We start from the raw sequence: 19,248 nt of genomic DNA on the forward strand, positions 1-19,248 counted from the left end.
TACAGACATGAAACTTCATATATAGGGTATTTGAACCCATGCAAAACTTTATATTTAGCCGGGGAAAATTGGTGCAAAAGTGTGAAAATTAAAAAAATGAAATTTGCCAGGTAAAGATCGAACGACGGCATTACGAATATGCATCTGTGACGTCATAGCGATTGGTTCATGTTTTAATTTTTAGCCTTGCAGTAAATATGTCTAATGTTTAAAATTAATTTTTTTTTTCTTTTTTGTTTCAGTGTGTGAGCCCATCGGGCACAACGTGGGACATGCACTAGAGTTGTTTCAACCAATGGCAAGTGACTCTAAGGACAGTTCACCCACAGTGACCACGCCCATAGTGGTCACGCCCACTGTGGACACGCCCACTGTAGCAAACCCTTTAAAACCGGAGGATTTAGAGTTACTTGCCAAATTGGAGGAAGCCAATCGGTAAGGCTTATTTTTATAGCTTGTATTATTGCATAATGCAAATTTATGAGTATCATTTTTAATCTATTATATGAATCTCACCTGTCTGTTTAAATGTATGTATGTATGCATGTATGTATGTTTGTATGTCTGCCTAAAATTTTCGACAGAGGCGACGGATTTTCACGAGATCAGTATCATTTTGAAGCGCGACCCTTCCGACAACAAATAGCGAAAAATTGGCTGAAAACATTAATTCCTTCACCCTCAACTGGGCACTTTTCTACAAGGAGGGGTTGCTTTTTTTGCCAATATTTTTTAAAGTCATCTCCTTTTTTTGATCGACTAGCCTTAATTTAAACGTTTGCCACTTCCGGTTTGGCGATGGATGCAACGGCAAAGGTGTCACGTTTTTGTTTTTTTTTTGTTTTTTTTTTTCACATTCTTTTCTTCCTTCGCGGTGCAGGTTCACGCCTGCCTGCCTGCCTGCCTACTACCACTTTTTTTTTTTTTTTTTTTGCTCAACACACACCTCCAAACACCCGGGCAACGCCGGGCACCCAGGCTAGTCTATTATATAAAGGGTAGTTGTCTGTGGGTGTGTGTCTGTATGTCCAGCTAAAAGTCAAAAACTACAAATCATGCATCCACAAAGTAAATACTTTCTTGATCAGCGTTGTATGAATAATATGTAGAATTTAGAAAAAAATATTCATTATCTGGAGCTAAAAACTAGCACCATGTGTGTATGTATGTGTGTGTTGGGGTGGAGAGGGCTCCCGTAAGCCGTGGTGAAGGCAAACTTTCTAGGAGAAGCAAATCTCTGATTTAAAACACCATAAAGCAGGAGACCAGTACCCGCATTAAGCTGGTCTGCAGTTTAACTTGTTTCTAGCTATCTTGCTCTTGCTTGTTGCTGGATCTCAATATTTTGACCGAGAGAGAGACTGCTGTCGTACAAAGCTAAGACTCTGTAACATCATCTGTGTATAGATACTTCCTCAGGCATTTGTCTCTAAAAGTGGTCCTGTGGCGATGGAAAAGTTGTGATGCATTGAGGCTTGAAATGCTGGAAGCATGTAATAATTGATCTCAATGACCGTCTTCAGTGTCATGCCGACTTGAGCGTGTGAATTCACCAGTAGGACTAAAAAAAGAAAAAAAATGTCATTTTTGGGCTCATGGACTTTAAGTGTCTCAAGGAGTGGCACTCGTCTGACAAGACGTTGCAATCATCGTGTATGTATGTATGTGTGTTTGTATGTCTGCCTAAAACTTTCAACAGAGGCGGCAGATTTTCATGAGATCAGTATCGTTTTGAAGCTCGACCCTTCAGACGACAAATATCGAAAAATTAGCCAAAAACATTAATTTCTTCACCCTCAACTGGGCACTTTTCTACAAGAAGGGGTCACTTTTTTTGTCAATATTTTCAAAAATCATCCCCTCTTTTCAACTGACTAGCTTTAATTTAAACCTCCGCCACTTCCGGTTTGGCGATGGACACAATGGCAAAGATGTCACTTTTTTTCACATTCTTATCCTCCTTTGCGATACGGGTTCGAACCTGCCTGCCCACTACTTTTTTTTTTTGTTCAACACACACCTCCAAACACCCGGACAATGCTGGCCACCCAGGCTATTATCTAATATATAAAAAGGAAAATGTGTGTTTGTATGTGCGTGTGTTTGTGTGTCTGCCAAAATCTTTTGACAGATGCATCAGACTATGACAAAATTGTTATCGTTAGAAAGATCAATCTCTCAGATGAAAAATATGTAAAAATTAGTCAAAAAGATTAATTCTTGGTTTCTTGCAAAAAGAGGTCGCTTTTTGTGTCGAGATTTTTGCAATCTCAATGTACACTTATAAAACGTCATTTCGACCCGTCGTGAGATAAGCTATTTTCACCACCTTTTGCTCTTCCACGTAACAGATTCGAGCGTGCCTACTGTGGCTAATTTTTATTTATTTTTTTTTTTGCCGTTGCACTGGCACTCGCTGCTATTTTGAGCGAAGAAAAGATGTTTTCTTTAGGTTAGGGGCGGGGTTTAGTTGCTCAGTATCCCCCGCTAGTCTATTATACAAAAGGCAAAGTGTGTGTGTGTGTTTGTATGCCTGCCAAAAACTTGCGACAGACGCATCGGAACGTGATAAAATTGGTATCGTTTTAAGCTCAGTCTCTTATCTATCAAGAAATTCACCATAAACATTAAGTTCTTCACTCTCAACTGGACAGTTTTCTACAAGGAGAGGTCGCTTTTTTCACCATTTTCGCAAGTCATTGTTATATTATGAATAAGCATATGGTTGCGAGAAGGAACCAGACAAACAATATGTATTTAAATTTTTTAATGATTGATTTCTCAATCGTCTATATATATAAAAAGCAAAATGTGTGTGACCATTTTGTGTATGCCTCGCAAAGGCTTCTTCCGCACACGCTCCCGGGGGGGGGGGGTACTATCGCTTACAACTGTTTATATAACCCCTAATCATAATATCTAGGGTTTGGGAACGCGGGTCGTCTCTAGATTTATTTACGTCGACTTTTATGAGATTCGTGCTATTTCGCTCTGTCGCCTGTTTGTCCTGCATTTTAGTATAAATACAGTGAAAAACGTTGTGTTCTCGGCTTTCGCGCTGCTTTCCCCCCTTCCCACCATCATCTGGGGGGAAGTGAAAATCAAAAATAACTATCCTGCGATGACCTCATTTAGCGTCTTCCTGTCAATCAAACCTCTTTTACTAACTTTATAAGCCTTAACTTAACACGCTAATCAATTACTCTCACTCGTGGTCGAGACCGTTAAGTAGTTGGCATTGGTTTCCACCTCTGCGTCAAGGCTTCCGGGTTCAATCCCTCCTCCCGACCAAAACTATTTTTTTTTCTTTTACACCTTTAAACACTGGGGCAACGTTTTTTATTATTACTTCGCTTATTCTTTAGTTTACCCCTCCCCCATACACAGGTTTATTTATGCCATTTTTTTTCCGTTTTGGTTTTGGGGTTTTTTTTTTTACATCGCCCTTTTTATAATATTTAAGCAGGATCATTACTTCCCCCCCCCCCCCATACACACACCTACAAACACCTGGGCAACGCCCGGTACCCCCCCCCTCGCTAGTTTATTTATAAAAATTAAACTAAATGAGAAAGTAAAAATAAACAAAGTGTTCAAAGTTCGTAAGGATGATGCGCACGAGAGTGGATTTAACATCGGGAAGGAATCCGACAGAGCCGATAATTATCCCATGCTGTAGATTTGCTGTGACTCTGGGCGACTAGATTTTTGTCGCGACGGCTAGTGTTTTTATAGTGGTGTCGCAGACGTAGTTGAAGACGAAGGGCAAATTGATAATTAGCTTACATTTTGCTATTTTAATTGTGTTTGTTTATTGTGTCTTAATGCGATGTAGGGAATCGTTTGTTTGGTGTATGTATGCATGTGTTATATCAATTTAAAGCTGAAAAAGTTGTGAATGTAACCTAGTCGGTGTTGAATTGTTGCAATGTTTTGTGTAATACTTATTTGCGTTAATATGTTCCCTGAGTTGCGTTTACTGCGGTGCTTGGGTTTTACATTTTGGCTTTTTCTTTTGCTGTGCGGCCTTATCTGGCGGTTTTCTTGGTTGAATTGATGTGCGAGCTATTCTATTGATGTGTGAGCTATTCTATTGATGTGTGTATATGAAAAACAAATGGGCTTTGGAGTTGCCGTGTGAATCTAATGAGCTCATGAGTCGACGAATGGATTTTTCTCAACGTCCCCATTATTGACGCTGTCACAGCTGCTGCTACTTTTCTGGTTTATCATGTAAATATAGAGGGATATGCGAATATAACATCATCGTCTCCGTTGGATTGACTAGCCTTGATTCCGATGCTCGCAACTTCCGGTTTCGCGATGGACGCATCAGCTAAAACGTTACATTTTTTTCACATTCTTTTTCATCCTTCGTGTTACGGGTTCGAGCCTGCCTGCCTTCTACCACTTTTGTTTTTTAACACTTCTCTCCCGCCAGGTTACCTACTGTTGTTTTCATTCTTTCCTCCCCACCCCCCGCTACTACCACTTTTTTAATACCTTCCCCACCCTGGGGTTCCTTACTACACCACCTCTCTACATCTGGGCAACGCTAGTATTATAGAAAGGACAGTTGCATGTGTGTTTTTATATGTCTACCTAGAAGTAAAAACATACAAAACAAACTCTCAGAAAGTTGGTATTATCTGGACCAGCATTGCCCCAGATGTATAATATATAAAATGAAAAGATAGATTATTCATTCTTTTGCGGTCAATTTAACCAAGTTTTGTAGTCCTCAACGGGGGTAGGAGGTAGCGATTTTTTGCTTCAGAGTTAAGAAATTGAAACCTAGATTTTTTTTTTCGAAAATTACCGAATTCAGCATTAAATAACTTGAAAAGAGTTGATATGCCGTAAAACAAATCAGCCAAACTAAACACCGTGAATTAATATTTAAAGATATAAAGAACTAGAAACATTTTTTTTTTCAAAAATTACCAAATCAGCATTAAATAACCTGAAAAGGGTTGATATGCCGTAAAACAAATCAACCAAACCAAATACCATGTATAAATATTTGAAGATATAAAAAAAACTTTAAGCATATTTTTCCGCAAAAAATTACCGAATTCAGCATTAAATAACATGAAACGGGTTGATATGCCATAAAACAAATCAACCAAACCAAACACTATGAATAAATATTTGAAGATATAAAGAACTTGAAACGTATTTAAAAAAAAATTTTTTTTTCAAAATTATCGAATTGGCATTAAATAACATGAAAAGGGTTGATATGCCGTAAAACAAAACTAGCAAACCAAGCAAGCCTATGAATATCTTGTGGAACAGCAATAGGTGTATAAGAATTTTTGTAGGAATTTTTGACAGCCCTAACACGAAACTGCGAATAAAATACAAAGAAAAGAACTCGTAATTTCTCTTTTAAAAGTGGGTTGTTTATTTTCTTTATGGATTATACTTCCAAAATAAACTATTAAAGTTGTTTTAAAAGTAATAGAAATATTTTTTTTTTATTTTTTAAAAAACAGTAAGGAATTTTACGAACTCAATATCTTTCAATTTTAAACTTTAAAAATCTATCAAAATTTTTCTATTGATTCTATTTTTACGATATTTTCAGGGTCAATGTGAAATTTTATGCTCTTTCCAATAAACCGAATATAATTTTTAGACAAACGTTGGTTTTTTTAAATTCACGCACCCCCATTTTCAAGTGTCTATTAAAAAGTAAATAATTAATTTACTCACCAAAGTTTTATATATCACAAATTGAAGAGGAAAGGTCAATAAATAATATATTCAAATTTAAAACAAAAAAAGTAGTGTTTTTTAGAAATTTACCTGTAAAGTTCGAAGTTTAAAACCTTTTTTTTTTTTAAACCACGTTGTTTGTTTGTTCTTTTGTTTTTTGTTTGTTTAATGAAACCTTGGTCCTTGCTCCTTTAATTGAAAAAAAAATTACATTTTACGAGTAGTTATAAGCTTGGAAAGACAGGGGGTCGAATAATTCACGCCTCCCATTTTGAAATGTCTATTAAAAAGTAAATAATTAATTTTTTTTTTTTTTTTACACAGTGATCACCACTTATCAAGGCCCGGAAGCCACTCAGGGATAAGGGTTATTGCAATTACATCACGTTAGTGAGGAGATTTTATGAAGTGTTTAATTAGGGGGGCGGTTCATTAGGAATTTGTTAACATTAGACTTGAAGACATCCAAGTTGTAGTCCGGAGGGAAGCAGGCAGACGGAACAGAGTTCCACAGGCGTGCAGTTCTAAGAAAGAAGCTTTGCTCATGAAATCCGCGTTTTGATTTAGGCACAGATATAGAGTGGGGGAAATTTTTCACAGTGGATTCAGCTAGACGGGTGATTTTCGTGAAAGTTTGGCGAGGGGGGACCAGGGATTGGAGTTCAGACGAGCACCTGCCATGAAATTTACTCACCAAAGTGTTATATATCACAAATTGAAGATACAAGGTCAATAAATAATATATTCAAATTTAAAACAACAAAAAAAAGTAGTGTTTTTTAGAAATTAACCTGTAAAGTCCGAAGTTTAAAACCTTTAAAAAAAAAACACGTTTGTTTTTTTTTTGTTTTTTTTTTTTTAATGAAACCTTGGTCCTTGCTCCTTTAATTGAAAAAAAAAATTAGGGCTTGAATTACATTTTTCGAGGAGTTATAAGATTAGAAAGACGGGGTGGAATTATTCACTATTTTTCACGAAATTTCTGACACACCTAGAACAGCAATTAATATAAAATAAACAACAACGAAAAAAAAAGAGAAAAAAGGCGAATCATTTCATTCTTTAGCGTGACTAATGGACTAATTGGCGGAATAAATGTTAGTCAACAGTTATTGTTGTTGTCGTGTTGCCTGCAATGCTGCTTACAAACATGAAACTATGAATAACAGAATTAGTAAGTAAAAATATATGGACACTAGTAATCTGTTGCTAAAAATAAAACTAATAGGTTTCACATTCTTACGTTTCAAGGCTGCGCCAGTCATAAAAATGTGATTTTTTTAGAAATGTGAGGTTTAATGCAGTTTGTTTTTATGTATATACTAGCAGGGAAACCCGACGTTGCCCGAGATTGAACGATAATCAACGAATATTCCACGCTCCTATATTTTTATTGTCATCGAAATCCATGAAATCGCCCAGGAGGAAGCTTCACATGCCTCCATGCAGTAACTTAGTCCAAAATATATATGTTATTCTTCATTGTACTCTAGAGAACCTACTGTTTCTTTTATAATTTTTTTTTTTTTATTATTATTTGTTTTTTTTACATAGGCATCACCACTTATCAAGGTCCAGGGGCCACTCGAGGATAAGGGTTAAAGAGTGTACAGTAGTCAATTGGACAATATAGTAATTGTCAGTAATGGAAATTCAGTAAATTTGTTAACTTAAGTGGAACGGCTCATCAAGAACTTGTTTACATTGGACTTGAAGACAACCGTATTGTAGTCAGCTGGAAAGCAGGAAAACGGAAGACAGTTCCACAGGCGTGCAGTTCTAAGAAAGAAGCTTTGTTCATGGAATCTACGTTTAGGTTTAGGCACAGATAAAGAGTGGGGGGAATTATTGATAGTGTTTTCAGCTAGACGGGTGTTTTTTGTGAAAATTTGGCGAGGGGGGGGACCATAGATTGAAGCTTTTATATAAACTTCTTTCCAGTTAATGAAAAAAAAAACATTAAGAAATTTACGTGCAAGGTCTGAACTTACAGACCACATCATGCGAAAAGAAAAAAAAAAGAAAAGAAAAATACCCCCCCCCCAAAAAAAAACATGTAAATTTTCAAGTCTTATAAAAGCTTTGCAGTTAATGAAAAAAAAATTAAGGAATTTATGTGCGGAGTTTGAATCTACAGACCACATAATGCAAAAAAAGAAAAAGAAAAGGAAAACACGCTATCAACTTACCCACAGTAGAATTTTCACGGCCCGTTGTTCTATCATAGTTGCTAAGCGATGATATGGAAAAAATGGCCTTACCGATGTTAGATAAATTAAAATAACGGTTTCAATTATCAATTATCGGTAATTATTAAAGGTATTCTGACACAAAATTTAACTAAGATTACTCCCAGACTTATACACTAAAGTTCTGTAAATTTAAAAAAAAAATCTGTTCAGCCATTTCGGAGTCTATAAGGAACGAACTCACTTACTCTCTCTCTCACACACACACACACACACACACACACACACACACAAAATTGCATTTATATAATTGTAGAGATGAGGTGCCTTTAATAAGTTTCCAGATTTTTTTTGATGGGCACTTTTATTGATAGTACACATATGAAACTCTAGTCCCCTTTTAAGTAATCTCCTCCGGCTGCAATGCACTTGTTGTATCATTCCAACCACTTCTAGAAGGCCCCACGGAAGTCCTCTTGTGTGAGGGTGTCATTGACCCTTGTCACAGCCTCTTTCATCTCCTCAATTGTCTCATAACGACAGCCTCTAAAGTTTTCCTTGAGTTTAGGGAATAACCAAAAGTCACAGGGGGCAAGGTCTAGATTATAAGGAGGGTGAGGAATTGTTTTAATGCCAATCTTGGTCAAATAGTCTGTGACAAGGATGGAGTTGCGGACTGGTGCATTTGTGCAAATCTTCCACATCTTCAGTTCCTTGCAAATTATTGCGTACAGTTACCACACTGACACCAAACTGAGCACTTATTATCTCTTTATAGACACACGACGGTCCTTATCCATGAAATTCTTTATTTGGCCAATCAACTTTGGTGTTCTGACTTCCTTTCTCCTCTCACAACTCTCATCATCCCTCACAGACTCCCTGGCTTCCTTGAATCCCTTATGTTACTCATAAGCTGATGCTCAATTCATGCAAGATGGCCCAAAAAACAGTCTGAAGTATTCCATACGATTCTGTGGGATTTTTTTTCCAAGTTTAAAACATGATTTTATTAAATATGTTTCTTCTAAAGTGTCCTCACGTCTGGATTGCATTTTTGAAATTCACCAGCTGTGACAATCAGGCTTTAGTAGCATGTATTCCAGTTCCTGCTGTAGCTGTTCATTTGAACCTGAAATTATAAAAATTGGTCAGTTATCTTATAAGATGTATAGCAATAGTATACTGAATTTTCAAGAGTCCACGATAATTTTAAATGTCTGTACAAAAAAAAAAAAAAAAACGTCTGGAAAATTATTAAAGGAACCTTGTATCTCTTTGTTTCATTTTATTTTAGTCTGAGTTCTCAGAAATCAATGGTCACCTTCTTAGGGGCTAATGCTGTATTGAGAGGGGGGGCGGGTTCATAGAATGAATGATATGTAATGTAACGGTATACACACCGACGACAACAACCCAATTACTTGGGGAGTTCACATTCATAATAGAAGAGATGTGAAGAGAGAAGTATTAATGAACAGTTCTTTAAACACGGAGGAGAGATACATTATTGATGAGGGAGGTACGGTCAGCACTTCAAAAGGGGTTTCATATAAAGTTCATTATGCAATACGATGAAGACAAAAACACATTACCTTGCGGTTGATGACAAAGACAAAAGCTTACATAGCAATATGAAGACATTTATTTTCCAGCTGGTGATGAGAATGATGAGAATCTGATACTGTGTTAGATTTCTACATTTTGTCTTCTCTCCCCCGCTACCCTTTCACTCCCTGAAGGAGCTCAGGCTGACTCTCTCTCCAACTCAACTCGAACTGAACTCTGACTGCTCCGTCTCTCCTTTCTCAACTGTCAACTGCTTTCGAACCCTAACTTAACTGTATATATTGGATCTATATTTCTCTGTGACGTCAGAACGTGACAAAACAAGTGCATGTTTTGCACGTGGATGTTGCATACGCTTCCAACACGTATCCAGGGACACAAAGGACATTCCTTAATTTGATTGTTCATTATTCCTGCTCTGACCTAACTTTGTTTTTTAATAATTATTTCTAACTACAATGGATAATTCCACTGCATCCCTGGAATCATATCTAAATGACAATAATGTATTAATTTTAACCTTTGATAGCTGAGTGTGATTCCAACATTTTCCTTTAATGATATCTGAAAGTGTCCTCTACCTCTGTAGGGCCACCGTTTGGCCATGTGTGAAGTGTTGTTGCCATGTTTGAGCTGGTGCGTCTGCTGCTAGTCTCTCGTACCTGGACAAGGTTCGGGGAGGGGGGAGGTCGCCAGCCTGATGGGTCCTGAACTGTCATCTGAACTTCGGCCTCTGTCTCATCGACGGGATGTAGCATCTCTCTGCCTGTGCTGCAGGTGCTTTGGTAGTGAATGCTCTGACGGGCTGCGAGCGCTTGTGCCCACTCGACGTAAATATCACCCCGTCAAACCCGACAAGCAGCTATGGGTCAGTGTCTGCGAGCCATATTGAGATCTCATTTGAGCTGTGCATACTATGTGATTTTGAATATTTTGTCAGGCTTTATTTACAGGGAAAAGTATCTTCAAGCCAGGTTGTTTTGACAAACTCGTGTACAGAGAGACCTTAGATACTTGAGGACATTGTCTAGTAAGCATTCAAGTTCTTTCCAGTAGGCATTCAAAGCAGTCTTGTGTTGCCAGATCTAACCTGTGTCAACTGTGGGTGGACGTACAAAACAGCAGGTGGTTTGGAGCGGCATTTGATTATACATAGAAGTGACCATCAAGAATGTGCTACTAGTGGCGCACATGTCTGCACAATGTGTGCCAAGGAATGCCAGAGTTTGGCAGGGCTTAAAAGCCATCTTCGTGCAGCCCATCATTGATTTGTTTTCATGTTTCTGTGTATCTGTTTTTTTTTGGGGGGGGGGTTGCTATATCAAGTAATGGCAATGTTCGAAAACGAATTAGCTGCCATCATATGTACACACACACACACACACATACACACATACATTGTAGCTTACTTTAGTCTTGACAGACTATGAATACCCACTGTATGTAAAAAAGACTAAATAGGGGTGTTGGTTGGTTAGTTGGTTGTTTTTGTTTTATGGCATATCAACCCTTTTCGGGTTATTTAATGCCAAATCCAAAGATTTGGAAGAAAATTTTTTTTAATAGAATATATTTGTTGTTTTCAAGTCGGTTTCTATTTAGCCCATAGTTGGGAACCTAACAGGTACTACCACTCCGGGTCAGAGTGGACCTGGCAGCAATGGTAATTAAAGGGTGGCTCCACACTCCCCAACGCCCACAAGCTGGGGCCTCACCACTGGATATAGTTTAAGGTCATATTCAGGACCCCCATTGAGGAACTTTTACCCTCTGCAGGGGGGCAGTCGGTGTATTCTAATGCCCCACCGACAGGGCCCTAAATAGGGGTGTGGATTAGGATCCGTGTTGAGATATCAGAATAAATATTTCCTATATCTCAACACAGATTAATCCACACCCATATTTAGTTTTCTTTATCTACAACCAAATCTTATTCCTTCTTTCTATTTTTTAACAACATTCGACAGAACTTCCCTGCGACGTGAAAGCCCTAATATTTTCATTGCAAACTTTGCTGTTGTATAAGCTGTATTGCCTGAAGGCGTCTTTAGTTACTAGTAATTAGCTAGTGGAGTAAATAACAGATTAAATCGTGCGAAACAATAAGTTGAGTGAGCATGTAGGTGCAGAAAGGGTCAAAGGGTCATTTTGTGACATGTATCAAACTCTGTGACCAATCAGTTTCCACCGGAAGTATCCGAATGGGGACCAGATGTGACATGGCAAGGGTTCCAGTTTGAATATCTCATCTCATCTCCGTCGTCTTTCAGGACGCTTCCGTGAAGTTTCGGTAGCGCATTGCATAAAAGCATAATGCGCTGCTCCACATGCAGTTCCACAGTTCTCCGTCAGTTTAAACTGATTATTTGCGAAGCCATGTTGTTCTTAGATCCACAACATCAGTTTGTCGGTGAGTGCAACTGAAACTACTGTTACCCATGGAATAATAGGATTAATTGTCGAGTTTTACTCCTCTAGATCCACCGTGTTCTGTTTATGCCTAACCATAATAACAGGGTAACCTCGAGAAGGATGTGGCTCTTAACCATGCTTGGATGGTCATTCACTATGGAGAGGCTTTTCTTTCTTTCTTTTTTTTTTTTTTACAAGGTGGTCACCACTTATCAAGGCCCAGAAGCCACTCAGGGATAAGGGTTATTGTAAGTACAGTATGTTAGTGTGGATATTTAATAAAGTGTCTACTTAAGGGGGGCGGTTCATCAGGAATTTGTTTACGTTGGACTTGAAGACATCCAAGTTGTAGTCAGGAGGGAAGCAGGCAGACGGAACAAAGTTCCACAGGCGTGCAGTTCTAAGAAAGAAGCTTTGTTCATGGAATCTACGTTTTGATTTGGGCATAGATAAAGAGTGGGGAAATTTTTTGACAGTGGATTCAACTAGACGGGTGTTTTTCGTAAAAGATTGGCGAGTGGGGGACCAGAGATTGGAGTTCAGGCAAGCACCTGCCATGGAAATAACGATAAAACAAAGATAGGCTTGCAACGTCTCTTCTGTGGGAGAGAGGTTGCAGGGAAGAGAAAAGGCTTTGTATTGCACTTCACATAATGCTCGGATGCATGGAGACCATCGAGGGACGCCTGATGTTTTTTTGTTTTTTCTTTTACTCATGTTCACCCCTGACAAAGCATATCGCCACTTGGACGTAAGGGGCTACTATTTGGGACCATGTCTAGGAAAGATTAACAAGATATTTGTTTATGTTACATTTAAACTTCTGCATATCAGTACAGCCAGGGAAGCAGGCAGTAGGAAGGGAATTCCAAATTCTAGCTATTCGAGGGAAGAAACTATTAGAATAGAAAGCTTTCTGGCATTTAGGGACAACAACAGTGAAGGGGTGAGATCTTATTGCTAAGCGGGTTTATCGAGGCTATGTACATCGAGGGGGTACAAGTGAAACGAGTTCATCAGAACACATTTCGTTAGAATATTTGTAAAACAGCCACAGTGATGCAAAATTGCGGTGATGGGACAGGGGCTGGAGCTTAGTTGATAAAGAGGGACCGATTAGATTGACAACTCTTTTTTGACCCGATCTAAGAGGGAGGGACAAGTGACAGATGCAGCAGCCCAGATGTGGCAATAATATCCCATGCATGAGCGAATGGTGGCCTTGTAGAGTTACAGGATACTCTCAGGTGTGAGTAGTCTTTTCGCTTGATGTCCACTCGAAAAGGTACTACTCCTCTGCGTAATATCCTTTCCCCTATTCATTGGGGCCCTGTCGGTGGGGCATTAGAATACGCCGACTGCCCCCCCCTGCAGAGGGTAAAAGTCCCTCAATGGGGGTCCTGGATATGACCTTAAACTATATCCAGTGGTGAGGCCCCAGCTTGTGGGCTTTGGGGAGTGTGGAGCCACCCTTTAATTACCATTGCTCCCAGGTCCACTCTGATCCGGAGTGGTAGTACCTGTTAGGGTCCCAACTATGGGTTAAATAGAAACCGACGTGAAAACAACAAATATATTCTATTAAAAAAATTTTTCTTCAAAATTTTTGGATTCGGCATTAAATAACCCGAAAAGGGTTGATATGCCGTAAAACAAAAACAACCAACCAACCAACCTATTCATTGGGAGGAAAGGATATGACGTTTGAATAAACCGAGTTAAGTTTAGTGAGTTGGGTCCAAGAAGTTGAAGAAGCAAGATGGATTAAACAGGTCTCCCCATAAGGGGGTGACGATCTCCAAATGGATGTAAAGAAACACCACAATCTGAGATCATCGATTTCACTCCATGCTGCGGAAGACGAGATTCCTGGGAGTGAAATAAACCAATATAAAAAAAAAACGGTACTTGTACAGTTTAACCAAGACATTAAAAAATGAAAATATCGAAAAAAAGGTTATATTGTACGTTTCCCTTTTGAGCTGAAGATCTCCGAAAAAAAAAATTTCATTTAATTTGATAGAGTAGTTTTTTTTTGTTTTGTTTTACAGCGGAAAAACACGTTTTATGACAGCACGTTGAAGGTAGACATCTTTGAATTTTTTAAATTTTTGTTTGGATTTTTAGAACATGCCCACGTGATGGCGAGGGCCTCCCGCTCTGTTTGAGAGTATCTTTGTTCAACTGTGGATAGTGCTCGGCTTGCAAATTGTACTACCTGCCCGTCTTGTGATAGTACAGCAGATATGCCTACAACACTGGCATCGGTATATATCTCAGTATGTTTGTTAGGGTCGAAGTAGGCAAGTGAGCATGCTTTACTCAAAGCTTCCTTGAGGTTTTTTAAACATTCAGTGTGGTGCTCAGTCCAGGACCACTGAGTGTTTTTTTTTTTGTTAGCTGACGCAGTTCATGAGTCAGGGTTGCGTAGTCTGGAATGAATTGTGCACTGCAAAAGTTGGTCATCCCCAACAAACTTCTGACTTCTGATGCGTTTTGGGGGTCTGGTAATTGAGGAGATAACTCAATTTAAAGTGCCGACACCCCCTCCCCATCTTTATTACTAGCTTTTCTTCCTTAACATCGAACCTTTTGCTCGGTATCATAACAAATTGTTTTTTTCGCTGTAAAAAAACAAAAACTACTTGATGAAATTAAGTGAAATTTTTTTTTTCGGAGAACTTCATTCCATAACGGATACGTACAATTTAAACTTTTTTTTTTTCGATATTTTCATTTTTTAATGTCTTGATTAAACTGTACAAGTACCAAAAAAAACATACATTGGCTTGTGTCTGTCTTGCATGTGGCTTGTTATAGCAGAACCCAGCTCCCGAAGTCATTGGCAAATCCCCCAGGCAGCAGTCAAAAGACAGACGGCCACGCACCAACAGGTATATCATTATAAATGTAGTCAGAATTATATGTAATGCACACACCCACGACCACGAGTCACGGGCCGTTAAGCCATTTACGACACAAGAACAATAGTCTGTTACACACACATATAACAAGGAGATTAGCAATAAACTAACACCTTCTCAGGGTGGGCCTCCTAGAACTGCACAGGACCAGCGACGTACCGTCATCAACAGAGAAGAGGTCATTTTAAAATGGTCTGTCCAGACTCTGTTGGCTTTGGTACCAAGGGGAAGAAATTTACCGGGGAATGCCGACAGGGCTGCTCAGGCATATTTTTTCTAGCTTAGAGTGCTCTTTCTCATGGGTTTTAAATCCCTGCCCCCCCAACTTTTCGACCTTGTGTCACATCTTCCATCTCCTCCTCACCTCCAGTAGGAGTGAGGCAAATATGCTCTGTTCTCGTAAGCAAGGCAGGTAAATAGAGACATCTGTCATGTCTTACTATAAGCAACAAAACGGAAAAGTGATAACAAAACAAAAAACAAATATTCAACAAATAAATGTTACCAAAGGCAAGATAAGTTACTCGTCTACCTGCTTGATTAATTATGTTTGCGTTTTTAACTTATTTTAAAGCGTTTTCAGTTCAGACAGAATAGCATATTCACTCAGTACAATTAGAACGGAAAATAATCATGGCTGTCATAAGCCCTGCCTGCAGTGCACGGGTGGACCCTTGGTAATCGCTCAAAAATCGAAAATTAAACAAAATACCGGTTGAACCCCGCTTAATAAATGTTACATTGTTACAGTGCCATTTATTGGGTGAGTTTCTCGCAGTATTCTGTTAAATTTGCGATTTCCGTGCGATAATCGGGATTTCCTAGATGGCGGTCTGATGTCAGCCATTTTCTCGGTACTACTTGTGTTTTAAAGTAAATAAACACTTTAAAATAAGTTCAAACACAAAATATCTTATCCAGATAGGTCGAAGAGTAAGTTATTTTGCTTTTCGTGACATTTATTTGTTATATATATTTTTGTTGTTTTTTTGTTGTTGTTGTTGTTGTTGTTGTTGTTGTTGTTTTTGTTTGTTTGTTTTTTTCGGGGGGGGGTCACTTTTCCGTTTTGTCGTCTATACTACAAAATGCTCGACACATTCAGACAGACGCAACGTTTATATTGTGGATATAGGTTTTAACCTATTTCTAACCGAAACCCCCACCGACTGCTGCGCCAACCTCACTACTACTGCAACTACTACTACTACTGCATCTTTGTGAACACGTTATTGTGAAACTGTTCATCTCCTTCTGATGCTGCATGGTGCGCCCTCTCTCTCTCTCTCTCTCTCTCTCTCTCTCTCTCTCTCTCTCTCTCAGCCGGCGAAGATGAGGAATTTTTACCCTAGCATCCGCTGACAAACAAACACATCTTGAGGAATACAGAATAAATAAATAAATATTTAAAAAAAAAAAAAAAAAAAAAAAAAAGTGGAGAAAAGGGGGACGCACGCCACGAAAGGAGGCTGGATTTACCATTTCGAGACGATTGATGGCCGAACGAGGCCAGAAAACCCCCCCAGATCGGGCAACGGGGCAAGTATTACTATACTTTTTTTCTGTTATTATTGTGTGTGTGTGTGTGTGTGTGTGTGTGTGTGTGTGTGTGTGTGTGTGTGTGTGTGTGTGTGTGTGTGTTTTGCAAGAGAAGTTTGTTTCTTTTGTTATCGTATTGAAATTATTTCGGATGCTGAAGTTTGTCTTCTTCGGCATCTTCTTCTTCCCACTGAAGTCTTCGCATTCCAGAGTAAACGGCAGAAGGATGAAGAGAAAAAAGAAGGCCTCATTTATTTTTTAAAGTTTTGACTATATTACCATAATATGGAGAATATATATATATATATATATATATATATATATATATATATATATATATATATATATATATATATATATATATAGATGTTATTTGTTTTTGCGATACGTTTTTGAATGAATTCAATTATTTACGAAATTGCATTTTTACCTAAATGCGAGTTGGGAATAATTTTCCCTTTAACCAATTTGGTACCCCAACATGGAGAGCGGCATATATATTGTTTTTAATATATAATTATCCACTAACACGTATTTTGTCGTCTACGACCAGCCACTCTGATGAGTCGTAGACGACGAAACACGTGTCAGTGGATAATTATATTTTAAAAACAATATATATGTATGTATGTGTGTGTATGTGTGAGTATATACATGCGTTTGTGTGTAAATGTTTGTGTGTGTGTATAAATGTGAGTATATATATGTGTGTGTATATACATGTGCGTGTGAATATAATTGTCTGTGAGTATATGCATATGTGCATATGTGTGTGTGTGTGTGTATAAATGTTGGTGAGTATATACATGTGTGCATATATATATATATGTGTGTGTGTGTGTATAATTGTTTGTGAGTATATACATGTGTGTGTGTATAAATGTTTGTGAGTATATACATGTGTGCATATATATGTGTGTGTATAAATGTTTGTGAGTATATACATGTGTGTATATATATATATATACATATATATGTTAATGAGTATATATATGTGTGCATATATATATCTGTGTATATATATATATATATATGTTAATGAGTATATATATGTGTACATATATATATGTTTATATATTAGTGAGTATATATATTAGTGAGTATATATATTTGTGTGTGTATAAATATATTAGTGAGTATATATATATTTGTGTGTGTGTGTATAAATATATTAGTGAGTATATATATTTGTGTGTGTGCATAAATGATTGTGGGTATATACATATATACAGTGAGGTGAAACAAGTATTTGGACAAAACAAAAATTGTCATTTTTTTCATCAATTTCGTACAAATGATATCCAACAAAATAAAATAAAATTTTCACATTACTAAAATGCATAGAAATGAGAGAAACTAAATTTTTTTTTTAAAGAAAATAAAATTACTAAACATTTCCTAAAAATAGATAATGGAACAAGTATTTGGGTAGAGATGCATAGAGAATGTTTATTATTTAATTGGGTCTTTTTTTAACACTAATTACTGCTGTCAAACGATTGCGTAGTTTTTCACAAGGTCCTGGCAAATGCTTAACGAAATGTCTGGTCTGCAGTTTAACTTGTTGCTGGCTATCTTGCTCTTGCTTGTTGCTGGATCTCAACATTTTGAACCGAGAGAGAGACTTAGCTGTCGTACAAAGCTAAGATTCTGTAACATCATCTGTGTATAGATACTCCCTCAAGTATTTGTCTATAAAAATGGTCGTGTTGCGATGGAAGTCATTTTTGGGGTCATGGACTTTAAGTGTCTGAGGGAGTGGCACTCGTCTAACAAAACGTTGCAATCATAATATATATATACATGTATATATATATATATGTAGATATATATATATATATATATATATATATATATATATATATTTATTTATATAGTTTGAGTAAACAAATTTTTAGACAAAACAAAAATGCATATTTTTCTAGCAATTTCGTACAAATGATATCAAACAGACTAATAAAATAAAATTTTCACATTACTAAAATATATAGAAATGAGAGAAACTAAACTTTTTAAAGAAAATAAACAGTTATTAAACATTTCCTAAAAATAGATAATGGAACAAATATTCGAACAGATGCAAAAAGAATGTTTAATATTTAATTGGGCCTTTTTTTTTTAGCACTAATTACCGTTTTCACAAGGTCCTGGCAAATGCCTAACAGTATTTGTTCCCATTCTTCTTTGGCTATAGACTTTAATTGATGGATGTTTGAGAGGCGTCTTGTTCTAATCTGTCTCTTCAAAATTAACCACAAATTTTCAATGGGATTCAAGTCTGGTGATTGACTAAACCATTGCAAAACATGAACTCCCTTATCCGTGAACCATTTTTCAGTTGCCTTTGCTGTATGTTTTGGATCATTGTCTTGTTGGAACCGCCAATCACCAGACAATCACATTTTCTCCATACACCTTTGCAAGTCATTCCCCAAAATATCTCTGTATTTGGCTCCATTGCTTGGCCTTTTGGCGAAGATCAAAGTCCAAAAATGTAGTATCTGTTCCGGCAGATGCTGCAAGCAAAGACCATATGTGGGGGCGACCCCACATATAAGACCTTGGTCAATGTAGGGGCAACCCTTCATACCAATTGTCACTATCCAGCTCCCTTACTCCCCGGGGAGTTGGTCCCCATTTCCCCTTAACTCCTCACATTAAAAATCGGCCTTGTGCCTAATTTGCTCGGTGGGGGAGCAAATAAATACCATCTCTGTATTTGGCTACATTGCTTGGCCTTTTGGCGAAGATCAAAGTCCAAAAATGTAGTATCTGTTCCGGCAGATGCTGCACTTAAGATAATTTGTACAGTCAATGGAGGGGAAACCCTCTATACTGGGACAATTATTATTTTTGGTAACCAGAGTGCCCCCTTTTTGCCTACTTTTAGGGGAGCT

The 19,248-nt window shown here is 37.7% G+C and overlaps 1 protein-coding gene across 4 annotated transcripts in view; it reads left to right on the top strand.

Annotated features, from left to right (window-relative positions):
* The window catches only part of LOC145268811 (EVI5-like protein), a 663,419-nt gene that overhangs the window by 260,398 nt on the left and 383,773 nt on the right, over nucleotides 1-19,248 (top strand). For 3 of the 4 annotated variants that reach the window (XM_080124436.1, XM_080124431.1, XM_080124433.1), the window contains one exon: nucleotides 243-435. In XM_080124436.1, coding sequence (XP_079980562.1) covers nucleotides 296-435 — 140 coding nt within the window. In that variant the 5' untranslated portion in view covers nucleotides 243-295. Of the gene's footprint in view, nucleotides 1-242; nucleotides 436-16,193; nucleotides 16,352-19,248 lie in introns of those variants that run through there. The other variant, XM_080124437.1, reaches the window with a different exon arrangement.

Source organism: Euprymna scolopes, chromosome 44, assembly GCF_053919585.1.
Source record: "Euprymna scolopes isolate OS-2025 chromosome 44, ASM5391958v1, whole genome shotgun sequence".
NCBI lineage: Eukaryota > Metazoa > Mollusca > Cephalopoda > Sepiida > Sepiolidae > Euprymna > Euprymna scolopes.